At 42.5% G+C, this 22,782-nt stretch overlaps 1 protein-coding gene across 50 annotated transcripts in view; it reads left to right on the forward strand.

Moving 5' to 3' along the window:
• The window catches only part of PTPRM (protein tyrosine phosphatase receptor type M), an 829,686-nt gene that overhangs the window by 708,248 nt on the left and 98,656 nt on the right, over positions 1-22,782 (forward strand). For all 50 annotated transcript variants that reach the window (XM_077975162.1, XM_077975163.1, XM_077975160.1 and 47 more), the window contains one exon: positions 7,662-7,749. In XM_077975162.1, the coding sequence (XP_077831288.1) occupies positions 7,662-7,749 (88 nt within the window). The remainder of the gene's footprint in view (positions 1-7,661; positions 7,750-22,782) is intronic.

Consider the following 22,782-nt stretch of genomic DNA (forward strand, 5'->3'; position numbering starts at 1 on the left):
ACACTCTGTAGTTACCGTTTTCATGACTATTTCCCCTTGTCACTCACTTGAAGGATATGATGTTTGCTGTTGCCACTTGATCAGTGGTTCTCAACTTATTTCTGCTCCAGTGCCCTTGAGGGCTGCGTCACTTCATTAGCGGGAGCTGACTACCACAGTGCTTCTGAAGGTGGGAAGAAAGGGGAATTGGAAACTGAGCAAATTTGAAGAGAAAGAAAGGCAACTTGATTGAGGGTCCCTCCAGGGTGTGCGTACTTACATCATCAGGAAGCATCGCTGTGCAGATGGCAATAGGACTGTGCCACCGAACTGGCTCATTCCGTAAAACGTGGTAACCAGAAATCCTTGGTGGCTTAAGACCCATGGCTGGGGTGACTTGAGAATGCCACATGCACAGTGCAATGCAGCAGACACAAAGCCACAGGTTCTGAGCCAGCTTTGTGGCCAAATGGAGGCGCACTAAGTTCAGAGTGGAATGGCCTTGGCTCGGGTCCCAGCTCTTCTGTTTACCAGCTGTGTGATTTCAGGGGAGTCATTCAATGTCTTTCATACTAAATTTCCTTATCTATACAACAGGATTAAAATGCTCACCCCCGACAGAGCTTCACAAACCTTATAAACATGTATGGATCAACAGGAAATATATGACATTGCTGTGAAAAGGCACTCGTAAAATCCCTCATTCAGAGTAATATTCAACAGAATAAGAAACATATTCTAAAGCTCAGTCAGACATCATGGGGACTGTTTATAGGCATGAAAACATTGTGTATATATATATATTTAGGCGGCAACCCACAATCCCATTATCAAAAGAAAAAGAGACGTTATGTAAAGGAAGATAGTTATACGATAACTATTGCCAAGATCATGGATGGCCATTCTGAATCCTGCAAAATAGAAAAATTCTGCACAATTTCAAATTGGATTAAGTTGCAATAAAAAGTGGCCAGAGATTAGCAACTTCTTTAAAAGATCAATGAATGTTCACATTTAGATTTCAGTTTGTTTAGAAACCTAGTACGTGTGTCTAGATTCTTGTTTTCACCCAATCCTCACCTCTCTTGCCCATGAAACGTCACGTGCTCCTTTTTGCCTGCCTTTGTTCAGGACACTGGAGAATGACAGTGACAAGTGACCATTGCCACCACTGTGCCTGAACTTCTGGGGCACTCAGCTTTGTGGTCCATCAGGCAAAGTTAGGTGTCTTCAGTTGCTTTAGTGCTATAGCAATAAATAGTTTATATGGGATCTAATAAAATGAGACGCTTCGAAGCACCAGAAGAGAAGTCTGAGTAGAAAACAAAGAAAGTTCACAGAGTTTGCATGCCCCAGTGAGTTCATCTTCCTTCTTTCTGGGTGACGATTTTAGTCATTTTACATGCACAATTTTATTCATATGAGAAAGGGAGGAAACATTCTATTTCAGAAGCATCTAAAAAACTTGACCGTGCACTGCCTGAAAACATACTGTACATTTATGTACAGCCTTGACCTGCATCCCTTTCTTTCTGGCAGCTTTTCTGCTGAACAGGATTTTTTTCTCCTTTTTTAATATCTAGGAGCTGTGGCATTTTTAACAGACTGCATCATTTTGGAGTAATGTTCTCTTGAGGTGGGCAACTGAGATGTATAATTATATCCTGTGGAAAATGATGGTGGTATGAGGGGTGGGGAAGGAGGTTATTGAATCACAAAAACATGTTTCCTATTCAGAAAAAAATTACAGTATGCAGGATGTTCAATTTCCTTCTGCTCTGTGCCCATGGAGAGTGCAGCATGTTCAAGTGGGGGAAGTCATTGGTATTCACTGGAGCTTGCCTGGTTTCATTTTTATTGTTTTGGAGACTGATTACTCTTTCAGAGTGGTTCCCAGGTCTGCTGCCTCTTTGCAGTATATATGAGCTAAGGTAGTCAGAGGAAACACTTTAATTACATTTTAAGTAGAATAAGAGCATAAGTATATTTATGAAAATTCTCACAGAAGGTGCAGTGAGACCATTAACTTAAATCCCAGAAACACATGTAGTGTTTTTTCATAATAGAAAGTTCATAGTGGGTGTGTTAAATTATACCCACATATTTAGAATCTGCCCTAAACACTAAATATTGCCTAAATGTACATATTATATTCAAAATTCCCCCTATAAAACTTGTACTGGGAGCAGGGGCCATCGTTGCCTGCCTCCCACACTTGTCCTTAAGTTGCTACTCTGCAGATGGGATGTCCTCAGAGGCTAAATGATGCTTTTAGCCTTGGTTCCCTCAACCATCCCTCCTGCTCTTTCTCATTGGGCCTCTTGTTCAAAATTATGCCTGAGCTTTGGTCAAATTTGATTTTAGCAAGCCTGAACATAATTCTGTCAAGGGAAGACTCCGAGGTGAGAGATAGAGGAGTTGGAGGTTGTGCTTAAACTTGAACGTAAGGATTTGTCTCAGGCATAGAGAGATGCAAGGAGAAGATGAGCAAAATTTCCCCCCAGAGACCAGAAGCCAGTCGTTGGCATATGCTTCGAAAATCTTCATGTCAAAGAACAAAATTCTTTTCTTTCTATCAGCACTGGAAGGATTCAAAACCTGATTGTCTTTACTTTCAACAAGTTTGAGAGGAACCCTTCTTTTCTACAAAATAAATTATGTGGTGATTACTTCCCAAGAATATTGGTTTAGAGTAGAACTCTTCTTAAAGCATTCAGTATTCAATTTATGTAAATTTAAATGAACATGTTTAACTTTTGACCTCTTAAAGATAAAAAAGATAGCTAAAGAACCTTTTTTTCTTGCCCAAAGAAAAATGCACAGGCGAACATCTTATAAAATGTGCATTGACTTCGCTTAATTTATTAAAAGATATTTAAAAGTGAAAAAGCATGTGAAAAGGAACATAATAGAATAATTGCATAGTAAAGTTACACATAACCCAATATTATTTGATTTTCCTCAGGCACATTTTACTGTTGTGTTTATTAGTGATTATGCCAATCTCATGGTCTGCAAAAAAAAAAAAAAAAGAAGGGGGGTGGACTCATAGGGTCAGTAGAGAATCCTCAGTCTCTCTAGGGAAGGAAGAATGAAGGAAGTGTATCTGCCACCTCTGCAGCTCCACATCTGTGGCAGTCCTGGCTGCAAACCAGACATGAAGCAGTATTCTAAGGCACTGACGGCAGTGTTCCTATCCCAGTTACCACACTTGCTCTGAGAATTGTTAACCGGGAAAGCAACCAGGGGCACAGTCTGAGAGATCCATGTACCATATCATGGCTTCTCTGAGTACTCAGTGGCTCCAGAGCTACAGATAAAGTTTTATTTTCTAACTAAAAATGTAAACAATTGGCTTTTGTCTCACTTTAGGCCTAAGAAGAAGTTTAAAGTAAATATTTTCTCAGATATCTGGAAAGTATATGCTAGAAAAAAGCCATAATATTCAAAACTGGATCCATCTTAGGAAAAAACATTTTTAATCTCCGTAACAAAAGGAAATAAAAGCCAAGGCAACCAATCTAGAAAGACTTTCCCTTTTCTCTCTGGGCTCCCATAGGTATATTCCTTATTTTCCAAGCCAGGGATAAGGACACGTGGTCTTAATAATCCAAATGTATCCATGGGGAAATGGGCTATATAATTGGAAGCAACACTTACAGAAAATGCGAGACACCGTCACCATATGTGTATGGAGTCAGGAGAGAGTGACATTTATCTGTGGAGGCACTAGTTATCTGACCTTTTCCTCAGAGCATCTCTAATTTTGTTTTGTTTTTTAAAAAATACATTTTGCCATTTATAGTGATTCATATAATTCCTGGATAAGAAGTTGGGAGGCTCATTGCAAGACGTTGAACTTTTCCTGCAATGGCTTCCATGCAATGAACACATATGTATGAGAAGAAAAAAAAAATCCTGTTTTATAAAAATAATAGTTAGTTGACATTTGAAATATTCTTTTGTTGTAAACGTCCTTTCAGAGACAAGCAGAGATAATCTCGGCATGGAAAACAATTGTTGGCGATGTGTGTTTAAGTTGACTTAATAGTGTTTTCTTCTCAAGGTCATTGGGGTAAGGGTAGTAGAGAAAAAGCAGTGGATAAAGAGTCAGAGACACTGACTTCTGATCTGGGTTGTGTTAGAAGCTGTTGAGGTGTCTGTCTTCATCTCATGTCCTCAGCTGTAAGGGACAGCTCATGTCCTCTCCTCCAGTGAGGATGAGGTGAGATGATGGACTCATTCACCTGCACATACTTGTTGATGCTCTCATAATAAGTGTTCAGAGATGGATAAAACTTGGGCCCCATCTGTAGGAAAACATTCTGGAAACTGTAGTGCTCAAATGCAGTACAATTGGTTATTGTTTCATTTGTTGATTTGTGTCTGTTTCTTGGTCACCAATTAAATGAAAATAATACAACTAAAATAACTATTTTTAAATACAAGGACTATTGGCAGTCCTGTAATAACCACAAATGCTAAAGAAACACAGCTGTGATGTGAGCGTCATTCCCCACAAGGGAGCCTCTGTGTGTCCAGAGAGGGCAGGGACTCTCATGTGGCTCGGGTCCCTATGTGAAGGCTCAGGGAATCTAGGGGCATTTTCTGTATGAGTTGAGGCTGTGGATTTACTGGAAGACTTCAAAGTCTCAAAATCAGTTTTCTTCTTCCATCTTCCTACAAAAAACAAAATCTGAGAACTTTTTAGATGGGTGGAAAAGGCAGAGGGAAGTGAAATTGGTAATTAATCATGACAAACTCAAAGTGGAATTAAATCGTTGGAAGTCAAATAATAGTTATTACTCAACTATAAAATTATTGTCATTCATAGAGTAACAAAGACAGTATTCAGAAAAAGAGTATCTGACTTTAAAATCCCTGAAGCTATTTTTAAATGCATGTTGCACAGCAGAATAGAAGTTACATGTTTGAATAAGTCCCCTGATTATATAAAGGTCTTGTTCTAGATGGAATCAACTAGCCATTTTCAATGATAGTGTTTCTATTGAGTTAATTTATGAATAACCTGAAAGTGTTTCTATATGTATTTGCCCTGTATCATACAGTGTTTTACTTTTTGTATTAGTCCATTCTCATGCTGCTATGAAGAAATACCCGAGGCTAGGCACAATGGCTCACTCCTATAATCCCAGCAGGTGAATCTCAAGGTGGGTGAATCACTTGAGGTCAGGAGTTTGAGACCAGCCTGGCCAACATGGTGAAACCCTGTCTGTACTAAAAATACAAAAATCAGCCAGGCATGGTGGTACATGCCTGTAATTCCAGCCACTCGGGAGGGTAAGGCATAAGAATCGTTTGAACCCAGGAGGCAGAGTTTGCAGTGAGCTGAGATCATGCCACTGCACTCTAGCCTGGGTGACAGAGTAAGACTGTCTCAAATTTAAAAAAAAAGAAAAAAGAAATACCCAAAACCAGGTAATTTATAAAGGAAAGAGGTTTAATTGACACACAGTTCCACAGGGCTGGGGAAGCCTCGGGAAACTTACAATCACGGCAGAAGGGGAAGCAAACACGTCTTTCTTCACGTGGTGGCAGCAAGGAGGAGTGCCGAGTGAAGGGTGGGAAAAGCCCCTTATAAAACCATGAGATCTCATGAGAACTCACTCATTATCAGGAAAATGGCATGGAGGAAACCACCCCTGTGATTCAATTACCTCCCACTGGGTCCCTCCCACAACACATGGGGATTATGGGAACTACAACTGAAGATGAGATTTGGGTGGGGACACAGCCAAACCATGTCACTCTTCAACTAGCGACACATAGTGCGAGTCTGTTAACACAGCTGTTCGTATATCGCACGTCTGATCCTACCGTATGTTTGAAATGATAAATATAAGGTAAAAACTGTTATGATAATAAAGTGTTACCTATGATCACAACTAAGGGACCTTAAGTTAAGATGAGTAGATTAAACCTCTTAACTCTTAGGTGTGTAGTGTTATTTTTTTCACTCTTCTGAGTTGTGTGATAAAATGGTGTTGCTCAGCTGTTTTGTTGGGTGGATGTACCGAGGACAAGATCTGAAGCCTGAGGGCAGGACAGACCTGGGGCTGGGATCTTCTCCAGCCAGTCTCTGATGCGAGCTCAGTTGTATGGTAACAGCAGTATCCATACCCACCAGGCCACAGAAAAGGCATGAACTTGGCAAACTATGTCAGGTCCATTCCATTCAACGGCGGAATGAAATCTGCAGACTGTGGATAGGTAGGCTTTCCAAGCCTTAGAGCCCCTTGCACACTTAAGCTGCAGAAATAAAGCTTCATTTTGAGATCAAAGCCAAAACATACTACAACCAAACACCACAGTTATTCATTCATTCAGTAACTAATTACTGGATTCCAAACATAAATGATGAACACACAGCCCCCGCTCTCAGGGAGTCCACAGCCTGGTGGCAGAGACAGACACAGAAACAACAGAGGATGCCAAGCACTGTCCACTTCGTGGTCAGAATACTGTGCAGCACACAGGCAGGCAGAGCGGGGCACAGATACCCCATGGCGTCTGCAAGCAGTGTGTCCTACTGCAGCAGTGCTAAGCAACAGTTTACCTCATGAGGGAGAGTCGGACCCATAAAAGGGAATAAATACATTCTACCTAGCGACAGACTAATCTCAGAATATTGTAAATGGTGGAAATGGCCAAGATGGCTGAACACCACAGGTGAGATGGAGACTGGGGAGGAAGGAAGAGCTTCTGTTTGTGAGAGAACTTGAAAGCCACCCTGGAGCACATCTGAGGACACGAGTCCCTAATGCCCTGTTCTCTGGCCCCAACGCATTCCCAAATGGTGCTCGTTCATCTGCTCGCCCTTTGTCTCTTCTTTCCCTCTCTCTTCCTTCCCAGTGTGTGCCAGGAAGTATATGAGGACCGTGGCAAAAACAAGAAATAGCTTTACTGAATCCTGTTCACTTCTAGGGGAGGTTTTCCCATAACCTCCTCACATAGTTGACCACATAAAGGTAAAATGTAGTGTGAACTAAAGTGGAAATAAAGTCACACACTTTTTTTTTTTTTTTTTTTTACTTGTCCACCGAGAGTAGAGGACATTTTCATTACAACTGAACAAAAAAAATAACTGAAGATTAAAGACTCCAGGCATCATAATGCCAAATCCCTAAATAAATGAACATCTAAACTCCATTAAAAATAAAGAGAAAACTCTGGCAGAGTTTATTACAGGATTTTGGCCTGGAAGTCATGCAGTCTCAGCTTACCTACTCTCATGTTTTAACAAAAAATTAACTTTTCTTCAATTAGCAATTAGGGAGAAAAAGACATCACTGTATCTCTTATAAGAATTTGAAAAACGACAATAAGGAAATTGAGAGAAACATTAATTTTTCTGTATTAAATATTCAGGTGGGATGGGGATGAACATGTGACCATTTTTACTGGGTTAGACAGAGAAATCATGGGTTCACTCTTCAGCCTCCATCCCTGTGTTTGTAAGATACTAACTAAAGGAAAACAATGTTTAGCAAAAGCTAAATGAAATACTTAAAATGTAATATAGTGTAATAATCCCTTATCTCGTTCCTGTGGGCATTCTTTCCTTCTTGACCCGTTTTACGTTTTTTAAGAACATCCTCCATTGTTAAGATCTCTCTGTTTACTGTGCCAAGTTCTAATTCTCAGTCTGTCTTTCCTTCTAGAGCTTCTTTGAAGGGCAGTCTGCACCATGGGACTCGGCTAAGAAAGATGAGAACAGAATGAAGAACAGATACGGGAATATCATTGCATGTAAGTGTCAACAGTGTCATTGTGCTGTTGTAGAACTTCCTTTTCGCATCTCGTAAGATTGACCACCAGGCTCATACAGAGGTAATTTACAGTGCAATTACCGCCTTCATCCTTTTAGAAGAGCTGGTGTTATGCCCAAACTAAAGAAAGGAATAACTGTCTACCCCCGCTTCATCATTGTACTGTTGTTATGGGCCCCGTTTTACTTTTAGATTTAAGGTTTGGTAGGCCGGGCGCGGTGGCTCAAGCCTGTAATCCCAGCACTTTGGGAGGCTGAGACGGGCGGATCATGAGGTCAGGAGATCGAGACCATCCTGGCTAACACGGTGAAACCCCGTCTCTACTAAAAAATACAAAAAACTAGCCGGGCGAGGTGGCGGGCGCCTGTAGTCCCAGCTACTCGGGAGGCTGAGGCAGGAGAATGGCGGGAACCCGGGAGGCGGAGCTTGCAGTGAGCTGAGATCCGGCCACTGCACTCCAGCCTGGGCGACAGAGCGAGACTCCGTCTCAAAAAAAAAAAAAAAAAAAAAAAGATTTAAGGTTTGGGTAACATAGGTAACATTAAAATGCTGAGAAGGAAAATGCATATTAGATGGAGTAAACATAATAGTCCTAATGTTTCCCAGCTGCTATGTGAGAATGAATGGAAATAATGATGCACAGCATGCCTTAATGCAAGGAGCTCAGAGTTCTCTGCTAACGTTAACTCATTAATCCTGTGGACACTGGGTTAGGTAGGTCAGTAATAGCCCCATTTTAAGGACAGGAAACTGAAACTCAGAAGTTAAATGATACTCCCCGTATCACAACACTCATTAGCAAAGGAGCTAGGATTATAACTTAGAAATACCCAGTGCCTGTGAAACTGAATGTTCCCAACCCATAATGCCTTGGATGGTTTTTAAGTGGAGCCCAGCCTCATTAATGTTCTGTAGCAATGCTGAGACGCGTGCTAGATTGATGAAACCCCTTCTCCCACAGCCCGCACTATCTATCCCCTGCATTAAACTGCTCTCCGTCATCCGTGACTGCATCAAGGCACTAACGGGCCCACTGTAGTCGCCTACCATAATTAATACTATTTATAAAGATACATAAATTTTAAAAAACAGCACAACAATGCTGATGAGGTCAAGAGAACATCTCGCGCATCGTGTCTCATTCCTTACGAGAGAACAAACTTGGAAGGTTTGGTTATTCCAGGGGAGCGATCTGTTAGCTTTATTGATTGTGAAAGTACTGTTAAACTGTCTTTGCCTGAGTTCACATTTCTTAGTGCGACAGTACAGATTCTCTCGCAGTGCTGCCACAGGATTTCCTGTGACTGTAGAAATGTTTCATGTCTGTGCTGTCCCAGACGGTAGCCATGAACCACATAGAAGTAGCTACACTGTGTACTTGGAATATGACCATTTGACTGAGAAACTGAATTTTATTTTATTTCTCATTTTTGCTGTTCAAGAGTTTGACAACATGAATTTTAAATTTTATTTAATTTTTACTATTGTTAACTTAAACAGGTCATGAGGCTAGTGGCTACTACGTTGGACAGCACAGATTTCAGTGTGTTTTAGAAAAAGAAATGGGGGCGGGGAGGTGTGGAGCTTATATGTGGCACAAAATGTCCCAACCGAGCACATGCTGCTTTCCCGCTGGCCATCAAGAAATGATCGCCAGGGTTGCCGGGTGCAAATGCTAGCTTCGTGTGTTTGTAATTGCTTTTAGAGCATGCTGTATTTAGTAGCACTAGAGTGGTCATGTCAGAGTCCTTTGTAGGTAGGAGATGCTGTCTGAGGTCTAGGGTTGATTACTCCTCAGTGGATTCCATCAATACTTGTGGGACACATTCCTGACACTGGATACTGAGGACATAAAGGCCATGGAGATGAGATGGTGCCCCTGTCCCCAGGACAGACCCAACCAGACAGTCAGATCGCTATGGTGGTAGTCCAGTGCAATGGCACAGGGCTGTGTTGCAGCCCGGTACACAGTGTTCCAGAGGCTCAGAGAAGGAAAACATGGTTTCTTGGTCTATCTAGACCCTTCCAAGTTCCTTCATTTTCTCTGGGAGCCCACCGAAGCTTTGCGCTGTTAGAATTCAGATTTCTCCCGACGGCTTATGAGATCCTTTCCAGGAGTCCCTTCAGCTCTGCAGCAAATTCACAGAGATTCTTGAAAGTGAAGTGGGGAATCCCCTTTCCATACCAAGTGGAAGGGACATTGCTGAGTCTATAACTTCATTGCGTAGCATCACCGATGTGGCCTCGTGCTGAGCGTACAGAATGCAATGTCAAGGGATGTAGCCTTGGGTATGCTGAGAGATCCAGACGGCCTTTCTCCAATACAACATTGAGTCTGCTTCTTCCCAATATCTAGTTTAATACCTCCTCGTGGAGACACTGAGATATATTTTTTAATCATGAGTGAGAAAAACTAGCATTTGCTGAGCACTTACATATGCCAGACACACTAAGTACTTTGCACATAGAAACTTGCTCATTTCCTGTAACAACACTACGAAATAGGTAATATTTTTGTATCTGTTTTCCAGGTGAGGAAACTGAGGGATAAAGAGTGTTACAGGGTTTCACAGTTAATAAGGAATGGAGGCAGGATTCCAGCCCAGGAGCAGCTTTTATAACCACTGCCTGATGGGCGCTGGGATCATTGGTCCCACTGGCCTGGTTTTCACCAGGTGCGGTGACTCATACCTGTAATCCTAGCACTTTGGGAGACTGAGTTGGGAGGATTTCTTGAGGCCAGGAGTTGGAGACCAGCCTTGGCAACAAAGCGAGACTCTGTCTCTACAAAAAAAGCAAAAAAACTGACTGAGCATAGTGGCTCACGCCTGTAATCCCAGCACTTTGGGAGGCCGAGGCAGGCAGATCCTGAGGTCAGGAGATCGAGACCATCCTGGCTAACATGGTGAAAGCCCATCTCTACTAAAAATACAAAAAAAATTAGCCGGGCATGGTGGCGGGCACCTGTAGTCCCAGCTACTCGGGAGGCTGAGGCAGGAGAATGGTGTGAACCCGGGAGGCGGAGCTTGCAGTGAGCCGAGGTCGCGCCAATGCACTCCAGCCTGGGTGACAGAGAGAGACTCGGTCTCAAAACAAACAAAAAAAAGAAGTAAAAAAAGTAGTTGGGCATGATGGTGTATGCCTGCAGTTCCAGCTACTCAGGAGGTGGAGGCAGGCAAACATGGGCATGGCCCTATATTGATTGTTTCCTTTCTATAAAACATCTGCAGGCTCTCCACCACATTCCGAACGGATTTTCTCCTTTATACCTCCAGAGATCCTGCCCACTTTCTCTCCACTTGACCCTTGTAGGTATTTGGTATATAGCTGTTTGTCACAGGAACACTGAATTCTGTTCCTCTACCCATTGCTCATCACAGCTGGACAGAGAGTACGTACTTAAAAGGGTCCAATAATCTATCTCTTTATTCAATAAATATTTATTGATCACTTTCTTTTTGCCAGACTCTGTGGTAGGCACTGCTATAAAAAGATAATGAAGGCCGAAAAAAGATAATGAAAGCCGAGGCGGGTGGATTACATGACGTCAGGAGCTTGAGACCAACCTGGCCAACATGGTGAAACCCTGCCTCTACTAAAAAGACAAAAATTAGCTGGGTGTGGTGGCAAGTCCCTGTAATTCCAGCTACTCGGGAGGCTGAGGCAAGAAAATTGCTTGAACCTGGGAGGCGGAGGTTGCAGTGAGCCGATCATGCCACTGCACTCCAGCCTGGCGACAGAGCGAGACTCCGGAGGTCTCAAAAAAAAAAAGAAAAAAGAAGATAATAAAACACAAATAGATATTGCCCTCCTGGTACTTACAGTCTAGTGCAGGGGGTTGGCAAACCTTTTTTCTGTAAAGGGTCCAGTAGTAAATGTTTTAGCCTTTACAGGCCAATCTCAATCTCAGTTCAGCTTCTTGGCTCTGCTGTTTTCATGCGAAAGCAGCCACAGACAATACAGAAACAGATGGGTCTGACTATGTTCCAGGGAAACTTTTTTTCAAAGCCAGGCAATGGGCTAGATTTGGCCCACAAACAATAGTTGGCTGACTCCTGGTTTGGTGAAGAACAGATTCTGCAAGGGGAGCTTTTTCCTACCCCCCAGGGCACATTTCTACCAGCAAGATTGTTTTCAACTCTCAGGACCCTGAACTTAGGATCAATTTTTTCAGCACCCCAAATGTAGGTCTCAGTGTGATTTGTGTGTCTGGCGCAATGTTGTCAGAGGGAGGATGAGTTTAAATCTACCTCCTACCACCATGAATTTGCAGTCTGTGGCCAGATAAGGATAAGATATGCATGAAATAATAGATCTCAGGTCCATAAATAAATGGAGAATGTATTGTGGGGACACCATTGGGGACTTGCAGGAGAAGGGTGAGTGGATGAGTGGCAGACTAATCAGGAAAGACCTTTCAGACAAACGAGAAGGACATAGGTTTGGAGATAGGAGGAACAGTTTGGAGTCCTTGTCCTACCGTGTAGTGGCTCAATGACCTTAGGTGAGTCGTGAGCCTTCTCAATGTCAGAATTCTCTGAAAAGATCACGTGTTGTGTAAATGAATAGAAATGCCACATTAAAACAATATTGATCGTTGTTCCTGAAAAAAAACTCACGTCTTCATTATTTCTGTGTTACTCTTCTTGAGTTTAGCAGATTCATTACTTCATTTAAAATGAAAAAAAAAAAATCAGTATGTTGAAGTCTCAGATTCCAATGATGAGCTGGTGGGTAGTTCAGGGACCATCCTGCTCCTTACTGGTGAGCACTTCTGTGTGCAGTGGCCCAGTTCTGCCCAGGCGGGACTCTGGCTTCCGTTTCCGGGCATTGTGGTGGGCTGTCATTTACCTGTGACCTCTGGGGCTACATTTTCTAGCCCTCACTGCCCTCCGTCCCATCCCTTCCGGTGCTCTTTTAGTGTTTCTTTACTGGGTTGTGTTATTTTTGTATCTTTCTAGGGACAGTGTCAAAAAGAGGCTTCTCTGTCCAGCCTCCTAATCTTCCTTTCACCTTCCATGGTGTCCTGAAGCCCTTCCCTGGGCATCCGTGTTACCCCTTCCTCTAGTTTGCTTCCTATACCCACACACATAATGACCCACACATACATAATGACTCACGTACATAACGGCTGTTTCTTTATGGGCATAGTGAATAGTATTACTATCCCCCGCCTAAAAATTATGTAACTAGAAAAGTCAGTTCCAGTTCCTGGGAAGCCTGCTTCCTAGAGCCTCAGACTTGGGATAACACGACTAACTAGGATGAGGAATTGGGGATTCAGTCAGCATAAATTAGAGATTCTTGTTAGTGCTTTTCAAAGAACACAGAAGTTGTATAATGATCACATTCATTGTTTTGCAGCAGTGTTTGCATGTAAAATAGTTTTAATGGTCCTTAAAACTGTTTATTGGCTTTTGCTCTTAAGTAAGTTAACTTTTCTCTTATTTACACTATAAATTTGCTGAGCTAGCCCCTTCCAAATATAAACCAACACCCTATCCACCATTACAGCCCCTCCACACACAATCATAACCCTCCTAATACTCTAAACAGTTCCTAATTATAATTAACTCTAAGCTTAAGGCACACACCAAATCTCCCTGCTAACGAGGCAGCCCCCTTGCAGCCGGCTTCTCTTTCGAGGGGCTGGCAATTGGAGATAATGAGCCAGAATCTGCAGAAGCTTCCCAGGCTCCCTTCCTCCTCTCTTCTGTTCTTTATTCAACAAATATGTATTGATCTGCCATGTGCCAGGCACTGTGCCAAACCACAGTCTTTCTTTCAACAGATATTTGCTGAGTGCCTGTTACATACCAGGCACTATTCTAGGTGTCAGTGACAGAGCAGGGAACAAAGACAGGATGCTGTGCTGGTGTCGTGCTTCACCTTCTTGTGGGGAAGACAGGAACAATTGCTGAGCAGGGTGTAACACCCGTGTTAGGAGGTGAGCACGCGGCAAGGAAAATGAAGCAGGGAACGGAGATTGGTCAGGGTGGGCGATGTTTTTAGATTGTGGTCAAGGAAAGCCTCCATGAGGGGATGAGATGCCAACCAGGACTTGAAACAGGTGAGAAGGCGGAGGAGTGTGGCTGCCCAGGTGGCTGGGACAGCAGGGAAGGCTGTGCTGCCACAGCAGCAGGAGTGGGGTAGGGGCAGATGTGTGAGATGCAGGGACTCTGGGGTGACCACAGGAGCAAGAGCCGACAGAGCCCCTGCCCTCATGAAGCTGATGGCCCTGTGAGATTTCGTGGGGGAGAAGGGGGTGATGTAAATGATTACAAAATAAAATTCAAGTTAAGGGCACAGAAGGCGTTAACATGGTACTATGAAAACTCACAACGTGGGGACCGAGTGAAGAGTTGTAGGAAGGCCTCCCTGAGGTTGGGACATGGTAAACAACTGAACAGAGGGGACGGAGCAGGGCGGATGCTGCAGAATTGGGAGTGGGGGGGTCATGTGAACAGATCCTGTCATGCCGGGGAGCCCCTTGGGTCTGAAGGAAGGCTGGGTGGCTGGAGCTGGAAGGATAGGGGTAGGAGTTGGGCTAGAGAAGGAAGGAGGTGGAAGCCAGACCTACAGAGCCTTCTGGGGCAGGTTGAGGACTTTTGTCTTTATTATAAGAACAAGGGAAACTTCATTAAAGGGGTTGGGAGGGTGTAAATAAAATTTCATTGGAAAATTTAGATCTGATTGCAGAGAAAATAGGTTTGAAAGGGACAGCTGTTAAGAATTTCCAGTAGCCCGAGTGTGACACGATGATGATGTTGGCTAGAAAGAAAATAAGTAGATGAATTCAAAAGAAGTAATGGACCCAACGGAAAGATGGATGGGACACAGGGTGAGGAAGACCAAAGAGCCCGAGGTGATTCCTGCATTTCCGACTTGCCGGAGGATGAATGGTTAGATGGATGATGGGCAGTTGAACAGGTAGACACATGGAAGGACGGATGGGCCATTCCCTTCCAGTATTATCCATCCTGGATGGATAATACTGGAAGGGAACCAGCTGTGGAGAGGAGCTCAGGTTGGCTTGAGATCAACAGTAGCTTATGAGTTTGATTTGGGGACATATTAAGATGGTTTTGAAACATGCAAATGAGATGCCAAGCAGACAGTTCTGTAGACTGCTGTGAAATCTGAAAGAGAGGGGTCTGGGCTGGATTTTCAATCAGTGATCCATTTCATGGGTCATATGGGTGGTGGTAGAAGCCATTAGCAGGAGGAGGTGATCTGTGGAGGGAGCAAGGAGGGTGTAGAGAGCCCAGGACCCAGCTAAAGGAGCTTTAATAACGGCCATCCTGAGACAGAACTGCTCAGCTGGTGCAGGGAGCACTGTCTCCTGGAGAGAAGGGGTGCCGCTGGGTCCCACTGGTAAATCTAGTAGATCTAGTATGGCAGAGACTCTGATGTAGGGCTGAGGACACGAGGTCCCTTCTGAGGTGGGTTACCACACCCTCCTACTCCATTTCCTAACAGCGAGGTGTGACTAGTCAGCGACTGGAACTTCGGACCTACCCCAGATTCTTCTAACCAGTCAGCCAACCTTGGCTGCTCACACTGAAGGCTTCACTTTTCGAACGTTTTGCTTTATAGCAGTGTGCTTCTCTCTGCTAATTGAGTGACTCCAACAGTATCTTTGAAGGGAGGGAACCAGAGTTTAGTTAGGTAAGAATGGACTGGCAGGCGAGCTTTTGGCATTAAATTCAGGTGGGCATGAGCAAGAGAGAAGCAGATGGACACAATATGTTTAGGAAGGCATAGGGTAAAATAAATAAATCCCTGCCAGGATTCTGAAGAATAAAGTAAGAGCTCTGACACAGGGATTAGTCAGAGTCAGAAAACAAGGCAAGACCCACATGAAACCAACAGGAAGAGGAGAGTTCATACGGAGTCACCGTCATCCAACTCAAACTTCCTGCTCAGAACCTGCATGGCAGAGCTGGGAACCCAGGGGGCAACAAGCAGGGAGACTGCAGTGGAGGTGGCATCTCCACTGGGTAAGGCGCCAAGCACTTCCTGAATTGCAGGCACACCGGCTCTCCTGCAGATCCTCCTTGAAACAAGCGCAACAGCAGTCCTTGGCCCAAATGCAGTCACAGGAGGAGCAGATCCATTATTTGCAGAAATCAATTGTAATTAAAATTAATTTCCAGCCTTCTCTCAGAGGCCAAATGTTACTTAGATCATTGTGATTCTAATTTGCCTTATATATGTCACCAGTATGCAGCAGAGAGAAGGAATTGGTTAGAGGTGAAAGATTATCAGTGACATACTCCATTTCTGCCGCTGTGGGACTGTCTAATCACACACAAGTTAAAATTGCATGGCTATTGCCAATATCCATCATGTTTAATATGAAAGAGTTAAAATATTTGAAGCTACTTAGAGATTTTTTTAAACGTAATGTTACCTGATGGAAAGGGCGGAAATACCATGTTTTACAGACTTAGGGTGGAGCGTGGGCCTGCCCTAAATCTCACATCACCCCAGTGCAATGCATGCCTGTGTACACGGGGGGAAAACCTCAGCAGATTATAATTCTTCCACACTAAGCAGTGGTTTGTTGTGACAAGGTCTTTATGTGCCAGTTTCTTACCCAAAAATATCTGCTTTTCTCTGTTTCATCTAGTAAAGGCTTTTACTGAGAGATACGAGAGGAATAGCAAGTAGTTTTTATGCAGATGGAGTTTCTCAAAGTGGCAAAGTTTGTTACATTTCTTGATGGGGTAACATTGAGTTGTGATTATGATATAAACATAAGTTTAATTTTGATCATATTCAAGTCATACATGGCAAATAGATTTCTTTTTCTCCAATTCATACACATTAAAGAAACTTTGTACACTGTGGAAAACTTGGGGAACATAGCCCAGAATCTCACCATCCAGATTCAAACCTTGCTAACATTTTTTTTCTGTTTCATTTCAGTCTTCTTATTTTTCTATCTCTTGAAGCTATTGACTTGATTTTTTCTTTGCTCTTTGTTTTTCAATGAGAATAGATGTGTTATTCTCTTTCTGATTACAAAGATAATATAAACCTTGTAGACCACTAAAGCAGTACATAAAATCATAAAGATGATAATAAAAAATCACTCCAGATTTTATCCCCTGCAGAAGAAACCTCATTCTTCCAGTTATCCCACTATGCATACCTACACGTACACCAATGTATTTGATTATTTCATGTAAATAGACTCTTATTAGACATGCTGCCTTGTAGCTTGCTCTTTTCTTCTTCACTCTGTAATATGTCCCAGAGATCTTTCCAGGCAAATAAAAAGACCTAGTAATCCTTTTGAATGATTTTATCAGATTTTTTGCTTGTTTGCCCACCATTCTTCAGTTTCCTGTTTATATCATTGAATGGTTACCAAAGTGGTGTTAGGAAAAAATGTCTGTTTTAGAAAAGCAGCCCTTGGCGTGGATTCACTAGTGCGGGAAGCAACTAGAGGCAAAAATGAAATAGTGCAGATGAAAATGATCAGGTCTTAAATTAAGTCATTAAGTCATTGGCACTAATAAGACAAGTGATAGCTAACTTTCATTTACTTCTTATTATATACCAGCCGCTTACTAATGATTATTTATATTAGCTCACTTAATCCTCACAAAACTCTATAATATAGGCAGTATTGTTATTCCAGTTTTACAGTTGGGGAGACTGAGGCACAGAGCGATCAAATAACTTATCCAAGGCCACACAACTAGAAAGCAGCAGAACTGAGATTCATACAGGAATTCTGGCTCGGGAGCCCGGGATCCTAACTCTGTGCTCCACTACACAGAAATAGGGATAGGTTGTTGAGCAGATACCAGGAGATTAAAATGTAGGAATTATTGAAGAGCATTCAGCATGTCTTCAAACCGTTCTCCTGTTTCCTTTTTAAAAGTATCTCCAGCTCCTCTTCCCTGAAAGATTGGCTGCTTCAAGTTTCCAGCTCTGCCCTATTCTCCTGTTCCCCAACAAGCATACTGGCTCTTTGTGCTTTGAAGATTTTGTTGGTAAATTTCAACAAGGATGTTGCTTTCATTCACAGAAAAGAGTTGTGTTTTGTTTTGAGACGGAGTTTCACTCTTGTTGCCTGGGCTAGAGTGCAATGGCATGATCTTGGCTCACCGCAACCTCCTCCTCCTGGGTTCAAGCGATTCTCCTGCCTCAGCCTCCTGAGTAACTGGGATTACAGGGGCACACCACCACACCCGGCTAATTTTGTATTTTTGGTAGAGACAGGGTTTCTCCATGTTGGTCAGGTTTATCTCGAACTCCCGACCTGAGGTGATCCACCCGCCTCAGCCTCCCAAAGTGCTGGGATTACAGGCAAGAGCCACTGCGCCCGGCAGGGTTAATTTTTTTAAGGGGAACTAACTGTACTGTGTTCCAGGCACCTGATAATACTATGCATTATCTTACTTGGTCTTCCCAAAACTCCTAGGAAAGTAGCCCCTCGTCACCGCTTTTTACAGATGAAGCTCAGCAGGCCTCCGGATTTGTGCAGATGCAGGTGAGCTGTAGAGCCAGCATCAAATCATGGTCTCGGACACCAAAGCCCCTGTTAGTTTCGTTTCCTGCAAAATGGCTTTGATGCTGGCAGAGAAATACAGACGGTAATTAAAAACTACAGCTCAGGTCTTCTCAAACTTACCAGACTGTGTCCCCCGGAAATACCAAGTTCTCATAGTCTTGACCCCATGGCTTTCATGGTTAGTAATTGACCTGTTGTTAACCACAAAACGGATTGAATTTTACAAATCTTATGCCTAGGCAGTTGAGTTTTCCAAACTTTTTCCTCCCTTCAACCCCAATGGCTAGACCCTGGCCCGGAGAGAGGGCCCCTCCCAGCTGGTAAGCCTTCAAAGCAAACCTGCGGAGCAGGGCTCATCAGTGGACAATTGGCATTTCTTTTGGATTCTTTGTCTGAGTGACTCCCACATTTGCCAGATGGCAGAAATGTCTGTGAGGCATTTCCTCATAAAAATTTGATATGATTTAGCCTCAAGAGTACCCCAAGGAATAACTGAGTTTTCCTAAAAGAATGGTTGATACGTATTTGTCTTTGTAATTGGCATCTGATTCAAGGTGAATGATATTTCAAGAACATATGGTGAGGGGCATCCATATACTGATTTATTTGCCCTGACAGTCTATGTCTGTTGTTTTCATAGTCATCTAAGAACTTTGTTTGAAAGAGGACATGTAAGAATCCGCAGTTTCTGTGCCAAGTCATTCTTAGACATCCAAGCAGCAGAGTATAGCGGGGGTTCTGTGGCTGTAAGACCCAATCATTTCACTTTGTTAGCTTTTACATTCACTGACATAATGTGAGTGATGGTGATACTTTCCTATTTCTTGCATTCTGGAAGACAGAGGGATTAACTTGAGAAGTGCTGACCTGTTTCAACCAGGAAATTCAGCCTCATGTGGCTAACAGATACCCTATTAGATAGTACAGATCTAGACAGTCCTGTGATGACCAGCCTGTTGCTCTCCATGGCAGAACACATGTCCTGCATTCTCCACCCCAACCGAACCCCTTCTAGAGACTTACCCCACTCTCACTGCTAACACAGGGATCTCCTGGGCTGGAGGTGGATTCACTTGTCAGTGTTCACCTTATTTTATCACTGAAACAAAAATTCTTCATAAACTACATGATGTATGACTGTTATCCTCTATTAGAAAGCTATAGAGGCCAGGCGTGGTGGCTCACACCTGTAATCCCAGTACTTTGGGAGGCCATGGCAGGCAGATCATCTGAGGAAAGGAGTTTGAGACCATCCTAGCCAACATGGTGAAACCCCATCTCTACTAAAAATGCAAAAAATTAGCCTGACATGGTGGCAGGTGCCTATAATTGCAGCTACTTGAAAGGCTGAGATAGGAGAATTGCTTGAACCCAGGAGGCGGAGCTTTCAGGGAGCCAAGATCGCATCATTGCATTCCAGCCTGGGCAACAAGAGTGAAACTCCGTCTCAAAAAAAAAAAAAGAAAAGAAATAAAGCTATAGAGTTACTGTCACCGCTGCATTGATTTCATCAGGGAAAGGGAACTCGCCATCTCAGGAAAATCTGCCTAGCAAAAGAATTCACAGGACTCTAGGCTGCAAGCCCATGAATGCCCTTTCCCAGGATATCAGGGACTAGAGTGGAACATGAGGAGCTGTTATACAAGGGAGGGACGGAAAAAATGTACTTTTTTATTTCTGGAAAAATACACATAGCATAAAATTTACCATCTTAACCATTTTTAAGTTCAGTGCCATTAAGTACTGTTAAAAGACAAACTTTAGAGAAATTAAATTTAGCCAGGCTTATTTGAGCAAAGACCAATTCATGAATCGGGCAGCCCTCAGAAACAGAAGAGGTTCAGAGAGCTACACCTAGAAGTGTGAGTGGCAGGCTTTTATAGGCCAGACAGAGAAGCAAAGTAGAGAAATCACCCAATTGGCTGCAGCTAGGCATCTGCTTATTTGAGCATGGTGCGATGAGTTGGGAGTTGGCTGCCTGATTGGTTGAAACCCTTCCTGTTTTATGTATCCCCGAGCATATGGTCCAATAGAAATAAACTATGAAATATAAATGTAAGCCACATGTATAACATTAAATTGTCCTTAAATCTAATAGCCACACTAAGTAACAGAAAAGAAATAAATTACTTAAGTTTAGTAATATATTTTATTAAATCTAATATGTCCTAAATGTCAACTTTTCAACCTGCAGTCAGTATAAAACATATAAAGGAGATATTTTACATTCTTTTTATCATACTAAGTCTTCCAAATTTGATATGTATTTTACACTTACAGCACAGTTAGGATTAGCCTCATGTGGCTAACAGATACCCTATTAGATAGTACAGATCTAGACAATATAATAATGTTTTGCCTAGTTTTTAACTTTACATAAGTGAAAGTATATAACATATATCTGTGTTATCCAGTATTGTAGCTACTAACTACATGTAATTGTTTAAATTCGTTAAAATTAAAATAAAATTTCAGTTCCTTTGTTACTCCAGCCACATTTCCTGTGCTCAGTAACTAGTGTGGCCTTTGTACTTGTGAGCACAAATATAGAATGTTTCCATCAGTGCAGGAAGTTCTACTGGACAACATTGGTATATACTCTTCTGTGTATTGCTTTTTTTGTTGTTCAACTATGTTTGTATGATTTGTTCAAGTTGTATGTAACTGTAGCTTGTTCATTTTCACTACTAAATAGCATTCCACTTTATTAATATAATACAATTTATGTCTCCCTTCTGTGGATGGACATTTGGATTGTTTGTCAGTTGTAAATAATATTGCTTCAGTATGTTTCAAGATGCACACAGCATCCATTTCCTCATGGCTGGGTCATAGGGTGTGGATGTCTTCAGTTTTACTAAATAGCAAATTGTTTCCCAAAGTGATTGTACTAATTTCATTTCCACCAGCAGCATCTGTGAGTTTATATTATTCCATGTCCTCACCTGAACTTGGTGTTCAGACTTAAATGTTTTGCCTTTCTAGTGGGTATGTGATGGTATCTAATTGTAAGCTGGGCTTTTTTTCACTTACTTATAAAAATAAATGTTTATTAATTATATATTTATCAATATATATTTATTTATACTGTTATTTTCATAGAAGCATGCACACAGAAGGTGAAGATGAATATAAGACACAGCTCCTCTTAAATAGTTTTTGTTTTTATAGACAGGGTCTTGCTCTGTTACCCAGGCGAGTGCAGTGGCGTAATCATAGTTCACTGCAACCCCAAACCACTATGCTCAAAGGATACTCCTGCCTCAGCCTCCCTAGGACTACAGGTGTGCACCACCATGCTAGGCTAATTCTTTTTTTAATTTTTATTTTTTATAGAGACAAGGTCTCTAAAAATAACAATAAAAATGCCATGTTGCCCAGGCTGGTCTTGAACTCCTGAGCTCAAGCTATCCTCCTGCCTTGGCCTCCCAAGTAGCTTGGTCTACAGGCATATGCCATCACATCCAGCTAAAGTATTTTTGATGTGCAGGAGAAATAAGTCATGTCTATAGATAACCATATTTAAGAGCACCAAAAAGGGAAATCAAAGGACTATTGACATTTAAGGAAGGAGAATTTATACCCAACCACCTACTCTGTATCTCTATTCAGATGGTAAACACCTCAAATTAAATATATCCAACACTGTGCTCCTCATTTCCATCACCCACCCCAAGCTGGCTTTTCTCCATGGTTCACATCTTAGTCAATGGCACCATCTTCTGCCCTGTTTCTCAGGTCAGAATCCTAGAAGTCAGCATGATACCTCTTCTCATCCACATCATTATGGTCAGTCCTACCCGCTCAATACCCCTCAGATTCGGCCCTGTCCACTAGCCCTCTGTATGCTAAGCTGCCATTAATTCCCCAGGACTGTTGCAATAGCCTCCCTATTGTCTCCCCACACCCACCGACCCAACTGGAGCCCTTCCAGTTCGTCCTTAACAATAGCAGGCATCTGAGGAAACGAGGCATGCCCCTCCCTGTGGCTTCCGTGGTGCTCAGAATGAAGGTCCTAATGACCTGGCCTTCCCTCCTCTCTGTTCTCATTTCCCACCACTCTCCTCCCTGGCTTCTGACAGCACATTCCTCACACCAGCCTTGTTTGGTTTCCTGAACATACTAAATCCTTCCTACCTCCTGGCCTGAACACACACTATCTCCTGGACTTGGAATTTAGGAGCTCTGCCCTGTCCACTTTCTATCTTCATGGTTTCAGCTTCAATGTCCTTTTATTAGGGAATTGTTTGCTAGCTCTTCAGAGTAGGTCAGGACCCATGCCATTCACTCTCATAGCTCTCTGTCCTTTCCAACTTAGCACTTATCAAAATTGTATTTAAGTCATTATTTAAACAGTGACTGTTTAATGTGTTTTCCATTGCCTTAAGTCCTATGAACTCAAGGACCATGAATCTAACTTGTTTACCACTACATATCCCCAACACTTAGCATGGTGTTTGGCGTATAGCAGATACTCAAAAAATC

This window comes from Macaca mulatta, chromosome 18 (genome assembly GCF_049350105.2).
Source record: "Macaca mulatta isolate MMU2019108-1 chromosome 18, T2T-MMU8v2.0, whole genome shotgun sequence".
NCBI classification, from domain to species: domain Eukaryota; kingdom Metazoa; phylum Chordata; class Mammalia; order Primates; family Cercopithecidae; genus Macaca; species Macaca mulatta.